This window comes from Scylla paramamosain, chromosome 4, assembly GCF_035594125.1.
Source record: "Scylla paramamosain isolate STU-SP2022 chromosome 4, ASM3559412v1, whole genome shotgun sequence".
Lineage (NCBI taxonomy): Eukaryota > Metazoa > Arthropoda > Malacostraca > Decapoda > Portunidae > Scylla > Scylla paramamosain.
In genome coordinates this window covers 11401268-11408554 of record NC_087154.1, presented here as the reverse complement: position 1 = coordinate 11408554, position 7287 = coordinate 11401268, and the positions used below count along the sequence as shown (strand labels likewise).

The following is a 7287-nucleotide window of genomic DNA, read 5'->3' as shown; positions in this document are numbered from 1 at the left end:
TTTACTGAGTCGCTGTTGTCTTGTTAACATCTTAGGATGACAAACTGTTTATCACCTTTCTTTTATGCCTTATGTAGAATCTGATAACACAGTGAGTTACTATCACAAACTACTATTTTCATCCACCGAATTAATTCCACAAATGGTATAAACAATTTCACCTAGGCCAAAAAAACTCCTCATAATATTGTGATCATTCTTTGTTAGTTATCTTTATTTTACACATTCATGATCTAATATCATTCTTTTTTTAAATAAAAGAAAATCAAGTAACTATTACACAAAATAAGAGATAAAAGGAAGAAGTGAAACTTGTTACAAGAAGTAATCTACTGCTATAACTAAAAAAATGACATACGTAATCATTGCATTCTATCACTTTTAATGTAAGGATGGGAAACCTTTGTGGTTTCAGGGAAGTATTGCAAAGTCCTCAAAGAATGATTTTGGCATAACACGATAGTAAGAAGGCAGTATTATAGAATTAGGAGCAGACTGAAGCTACATACATGTGTACTACAATAAAAAATTGGCATAAGCTGAACACATGTGCCAAAAAGGTAAAGGATAGACTATCAGTTACACAACAACAATCTGGGAATGATGAAATAACTAGTAAGAAAATTAAATGGAGATATAAGAAGTCTTATGAAAAAAAAAGAAAACAACAACAGATATTGCCCCACAGTTTTTATCTTCACACTTCATACTCATATAGGTAACACACATTGCTTTATATTTGTAAAATTCAAGGAATCTACTTCTACTGCAGCGATGTTGCAAAGGGTGCACTAGTCATAGGCTAAACTGAAAAAAATGTATGAAATAAATGCTTTGCCTTGAAATTTTTTATTTATAAAATAGTTTTTTGCACTAATAAATTTTTATTTCATATAATCTATCAAACATTATTATTTGAACACCAGTTCTTCAAGCAAAACTTTTCCCAAACACTAACCAGTGACCAGTTCTCACACCTGCACAGCCACCCATGTTGAGAGGATTTTCCCATCTTGCATTACTGTGTGTGAGAACAGGCTGAATCAGGACTGATACAGCACTTACTGATTAAAAGTTCTCACAATACAGATATCCCCTCACTCCCCCTTTCAAGTTTGCTTAGGATAAGAAAAATTCTTACCTGAGTGCATTTTTTACTGGTAAGTGATTGTAAATGTCAACAAATAGTTCATAACATTACACAAAAAAATAATAAATCCATAAAACCAAATTTCATGCAATACGTCCCAATTATTCACTGGAAGGGAACAATTCTTAAACAATGCATAATGTCACATTCATTGTCTGATGTCTTATACATAATGCAACATGATCAGTCATTCTAAAGTCTCATGCCATTGGCTACAATTTAATTTTTACAAAATCATGCTTATGTTAATCTACATACACTTTCTTTTATTACTTAAAATGCAACTGAAGAGTGTTAAGTGTCAAATGAAGTGCTTACAAATATTTTGTTCATTCATTACATTTTCTTTAGCTAAGCTCTGATTTGCTCAGAGTGTGATCATGCAGTCATAAAAACTGAAATACACAGCTCTATGGTTTTGAAGTTTTGGATTTTTTTTTCAGAATGAAGACAATTTAGAATCTCTTAATAAACATATTAGCAATTTCAATTACATTATGATAACAGCTCCATATTGCATAAAGGATAAATATGCATGAGACTCATATTAAACACCATTGTGATGGTAATACAAGTACAGTGGAACCTCAGTTCTCGAACTTAATTTGTTCCTGAATGCTGTTCGAAATCCAAAACGTTTGGAAACCAAAACTATTTTCCCCATAGGAATCAATGTAAAATGGTTTAATCCATTCCCGGACACCAGTCTCCTTATGACAGGTGCTCCCACAGCCAAGACGGCTGCTCCACAAAACCTCCAGCTCAGAAATTACTTATCAGCAAAAAGGAATGAGCTTAGTGACACAGAACTCATCAGAAGATATTGTTTAGATCGTGTAGGTATTCTCTTTGTCACCTTACAGAGTGACACAGAGAAGAGCAAAACACTTACTGCCAAACTGAAGGTGATCATAATGCCTAGACATCTTGCTGCTGAGAAAAGCTGCTGGGAAAATACAGTGTGCAATAGTGATGGCATTGTGGGTCATCAAGAGAGCCACAGGTGGCTTGGGATTACTCCTGAGTGCCGAAAACTGCTTATATCAAGGCCCTTCAACGGGGTCACATTTTCCTTATTTCAAAGATTGAATTACTGTTTTACCCACTGTCTCTCTCCTCCAAATACATAAAAATGAAGGAAATATTTATAAACTATAAATTAGTAACAAATGGCATTTTTTGCAATGTCTTTTATTATTTTAAATCAAGTAACTTTGTTTGAAAACCAAACTATGGTATGGCAATCAAAGCAGTTATGAATTCAAAATTTTATTCAAAAACTAGTTTGAAAAGGGAAGCGATCGGTAACTTAGGTTCCACTGTACATACTATGGTGAAATACTCAAAGATAGAAACTGGAATGTCATTAGCAACTGCACATCAACATGATACTTATTTAATTTAATTATAATTTGTCTTGTGCACTCAAACAGTAGTGTAAGAATCATATAACTACAACATAAGCTAACAAAATATTCGAGTGAAAAAAGAATCAAATAAATCTAAATATATGTTGCACCCATCTTTCTGATCCAAAGTGCAGCCCATCAAAATAGCCTTGCACACCACAGCATCATTTGTGTGGCATAACTCAGAATTATTTACGCTTACTTTTCCTATTAGGGTTTCCTTTCAGTCGTTTGGTTTTGGCAGAAACATAAGGAACATTGCCTATTTTTTTGGCTTTTTGCTTTGTTTTGTGAGAAGCTTTGTTTAGAAGTTTCTCTACATCAGAGGCTTTATCCTTCACCTTGTCACTTTCAATTGAGTGGTTCTCATCTCCAGAAGCATCAATAAGAATCACACTGCTAAAGTCAAAGTTTTCACTAACTGCAGCTGCTCTATTGAAATTCTTTAATTTGGTCTCAACTGTTTTTCTTGATTCTGCATCATCTTGTCTGAATCTGTTGTTCTGAGCATCGAAGGACTTGAACCCTGCAAAATCCATATTCAAATCTGAGTCCCTAACTTCAAGCTCTTGTGCATGTGGAGTAAATGCTCGTGTGCCCTTACCATTTCGTTTTAGGTGGTAAGATCTTATTTTAGTTTCTGATAGTTTATAAGAACATTTTGAATTCTTATTTTCTAGATTATTAGCAGCAGAACTTTCTAGCTCATTTTCACAAACATCTTCATTCATATCTTCCTCTTCCACATTAAGAGCTTCACACATCTTGATATACAATGGGAAAAATAAATTTGACTCTTCCTTGACAGATGTTTTCAATCCAAGAGCCATGCATGCATGGGAAAGACTCAGTGTTTCCTTATCTTTCAGTATCATATCCAGATCATTCAAAGGGACCAGTGGAATGCATTTCCTGGCACACCCAGGCAGGAAAGACTTTGTAACAAAAACAGGATCAACATTTTTTTTCACCAAGATTCCAGCAACACCATCTTTTTCCAGGGCCCTCATCACTGCATTGTAGCCAAATATCAAATGAGACAGTGCTTCCTTCCTCTTGTCATTCTGTTTTTTACCATCAGGATCTAAATTCTCTAGAAACTTCATATGACATTCCTTTAGAAATGATTTTCTTTCGGCTCCCTTATATTTAGCTACCTGTTTCCATGGAGGTTTGCATTCCAATTTCCTCAGCCCTGCACAGCTCTTCTGTATCAAAGCAGTGATTGCTTCCTCATCACCAGTGGTGAGTTCTGGCCATTCAAGAGCAAATGGGCTTTCAAGATAATTCTTAATAATGTTCTTCTTAGGCTTGTGAATTCCCTTGATAGTTTGTCTCTGTTCACTCTTTGTCAATATCCTTACTTGCTTTTGCTCTGAAGCCATGATGGATCAACATATGAGAGAATTAAGAATTACATTCACAAAAAAATTGCTAATTAGAATAACATGGTCATGCATCTAGAGGTATATTCCTACTCAGTTGCCCATATCAATGAGACCAAAGAAAGCCAGCATTGTAGAAGTGTAATGAGGCAAGTAGAAGAATGAAGAATATGTAATGAGGCCAACAATGGAGAAGAAGAATATATTCATAGCCATTTTCTCTCTTGGCTCCAGCATATATATAGCTGTGTTGAGTTCATACTGCCGGTAGTAGTGGCTTATGGAACTGCGGATCTTCTTAAACATTGTAAATATATTAACACCTATAAGGGATTCCCAAAACTGTAAATGCCTGCAAGGGCTTTTCTCGTTATGAAGATTTTAAGGGATGAAAAGGCAGACCATAAAAAGACACTATAAAGAAATCTCAATGCCACTTCATATGCCTCAAATATCTATCACTGATATTCTTCACTCCTTTGGCTTATCATCTGCTGAAGGATCTTCTATTTTAGGGATTTCAATCTTCAACTTTTTAAGAGCATCCTTTACACACTGCTGATATTGCTTATAGACTGGTTCACAACTGGTGTCATCCGTCTGCCCACTGAGAAACTTCTCACCATACCACTGGTTGAAACACCTGTCATACAGATCTTTCAGTTCCTGGCACTCTTTGCTCACACTGTTCATTTAAGGTCCTCCACTTTAGGAGTCTAAAAGGAACTATTATTCTTCCAGTGAGATCTCCAGTGAAGTGTTTGGAAAAATGTTTTCCACTTTACCTCGCCTTATTCTTCCACTGTGTTCCTCCCTTGCTCCAAAGCACACTCAGGAAATACACTGAGGCTCCAAGCTCACCAAGAATTGCTCCAATACTACAAGTAAGAGGCCACACCTGAAAATAGAGATACAATGAAAGTTACTCAAACTGCATCTTTACTCAAGTTGGCAAATAATACTGTGTGAATACACTCATAAGTCAGATTAACCCAAAAATTATCCTGTTTATATTTATGATGGGGTGAAGAAGGGAGGTGAGTCACGGAGTGAAGAGCTAAGTATGGCTGTATGGTTGTAGTTGAAAAGAAGATATGTGGCTGGAGAGGAAGGATAAAGTGCCTTATAAAAATGTAAAGGTAAAGAGAAATCAAGCCAAAAGGATTGTGTATGATGCAGAACTAAATCTAGATGAGAGGTGGATTAGAAGACTGAACATTTTCAGATGAACAAAATCAGAGATCAGGAAGATCAGAGATCAGAGGTTGTTAGTGCTAAGTTATTGTGGAGCTTTGAAAGAAGTAGATAAATTAATGGATAGGTATCATAGATGGATAAAAGTAGGTATGATTCATACAGAAGCTGCTGGCTCCTTGCAACTTCCCTAATGTTATGTTCTTGTGTTCTTAGCTCCATTCCTACTATTACGATATTGTCAGACCCCTTACCCTCCCCCACATTCAGTAATCCTTCAAAAATGCCTAATCCATCTCTTACTTAAGACATCTTTCTCAGTCAACATTCCGTCATCATTTGTTCCAATACTCTCATTTTCCTGATGTCCTCGCTTATATTTTCTATCTTCCAAAATATACTAATATAAATTATATTTTACATGATGCATGATTGCACTTTCACTCTCCTAGACTGAGATAGTTTAGTGAAGTGGAGTGAAAGGATCAGAATGAATTATTATATTATATGAAAGCATATCAAAGAGGAGAGTAATTAGTAGGTGGATTGCAGAAATGCAAGAACATTTATCAATCTCAAAATTATGGATACTGATATATTCTATCACTACTTAAGACAAAGCTCTATTTTTACCTGCCAAGGGCGGTCCCAATCAAGGGGAATGGGAAAAGCTCCTGCCCAGGTTGCTACCAGCACAGCAAAGCTTTTCACTTCACTCTCAATGTTTTGCCTGAAACAAGGGGAAAATGGTCATTCTTCCTAATTCAATATTGGATATCTAGATTTACTGTAAATCTGATACAGCACTATTGGTCAAGTTGTTGGTGTATATGGTGTGAATATGGATGATTCACTCCTCTCTGAGATGTAGCTTATGCCTCATAACCACATTAACAGAATCATCTCACATGTAATGTTCAATTTTGATAAGAGCATGAACAGACAGCAAGTTATGGCACTTCACCGGTCACACTGATCATCAGCAGCCTTACTCAAGTAATGCTCAATCTAAGGGACAATTCACAAGGTGATAATAGTTGCATGATTGCAATAGTGCCACAGTGAGGGCAATATTTGTGTGTTCAAAGTCACTTAATTTTCTTAGTTGTGTAACATCGCACCTTGGGTCATGTGACTTGAGATACGTGTGTTTCAATGGCAATGTACACACCAGGGTTGGCATTAAAAAAAATAAAAAATACTAAAAAAAAAAAAAGATAAATAAATCAGTAAAATAAAATAAAATAAAATAAAATAAAATAAAATAAAATGAAATAAAATAAAATAAATAAATAAACGAATATAAATACATATATTTTTTTTATAAAAAAAATGTACTGTACAAGTGGGTTTTGTTTTTGTTTTTTTATTTTACATATAAAAATTTAGTTCTGTATCATATTGATAAATAAGGTCTATATATGTACATATACATAAAAAATGTAAAAGTAGTCATGCCTGACACATTCATGTCTTGCACAGTACAAGTTAAACATGCTTTGTGCAACTGGACCAACCTGTACCAGCATGACCTAAATAAGTGTCTGTTCTTCACTAATAGAAAGTGTCAAAATCTTTCAAGAACTAAATCCCCTCATGAATTTGGCACCTAGCAAAAAACATCTCCAATGGCTTTTCTTCAGCTTTCCCTCCTTTATTTCAATCTGATGGCACCACTGCCACCTCAGCTATTTCTCAAGCTGAACTCTTGGCTCAAACCTATGTTTGAATGATTCATGGCTTGCTCCCCACTCCTTCACCCTCTAACTACTTCATGCTACCCATTAAGATCCTTTGCAGTGATGTTTTCCATGCCTTTGCTGGCCTTAACCCCCAGAAGACTTATGGACCTATTGTTTTCTGAAACTGTGTCTCCATGATTGTACCTTGCCAAATCAAACTATTTCAACTCTGTCCATCAACATCTACCTTTCCTTCTTGCTGGAAGTGTGTCTAAATTCAGCCTCTTTCTAAAAAGGGTGACCATTATAATCCCTCAAACTATCGTCCTATTGCCTTAATTTCCTGCCTCTCTAGAGTTTTGAATCTATCCTCAACGGGAAGATCCTTAAACATCTATCACTTCACAACCTTCTATCAGATTGCTAGTACTGGTTCTGTCAAGGCCACTGTACTGGTAATCTGGCTT

The 7287-nt window shown here is 35.5% G+C and overlaps 2 protein-coding genes across 2 annotated transcripts in view; both read right to left on the bottom strand.

Moving 5' to 3' along the window:
* Positions 1-1142: 1142 nt before the first annotated feature.
* Positions 1143-3944, bottom strand: LOC135099741 (uncharacterized). The gene has a single exon (XM_064002235.1). It carries the CDS (start codon positions 3942-3944, stop codon positions 2748-2750), a length of 1197 nt encoding a protein of 398 aa, XP_063858305.1. The 3' UTR covers positions 1143-2747.
* Positions 1143-7287, bottom strand: part of LOC135099742 (phosphatidylinositol-glycan biosynthesis class F protein-like) — a 32191-nt gene continuing 26046 nt past the window's right edge. The window contains exons 4-5 of the mRNA XM_064002236.1: positions 5772-5868; positions 1143-4842 (exon numbers count right to left, since the gene is read on the bottom strand). Coding sequence (XP_063858306.1) covers positions 4726-4842; positions 5772-5868 — 214 coding nt within the window. The 3' untranslated portion in view covers positions 1143-4725. The remainder of the gene's footprint in view (positions 4843-5771; positions 5869-7287) is intronic.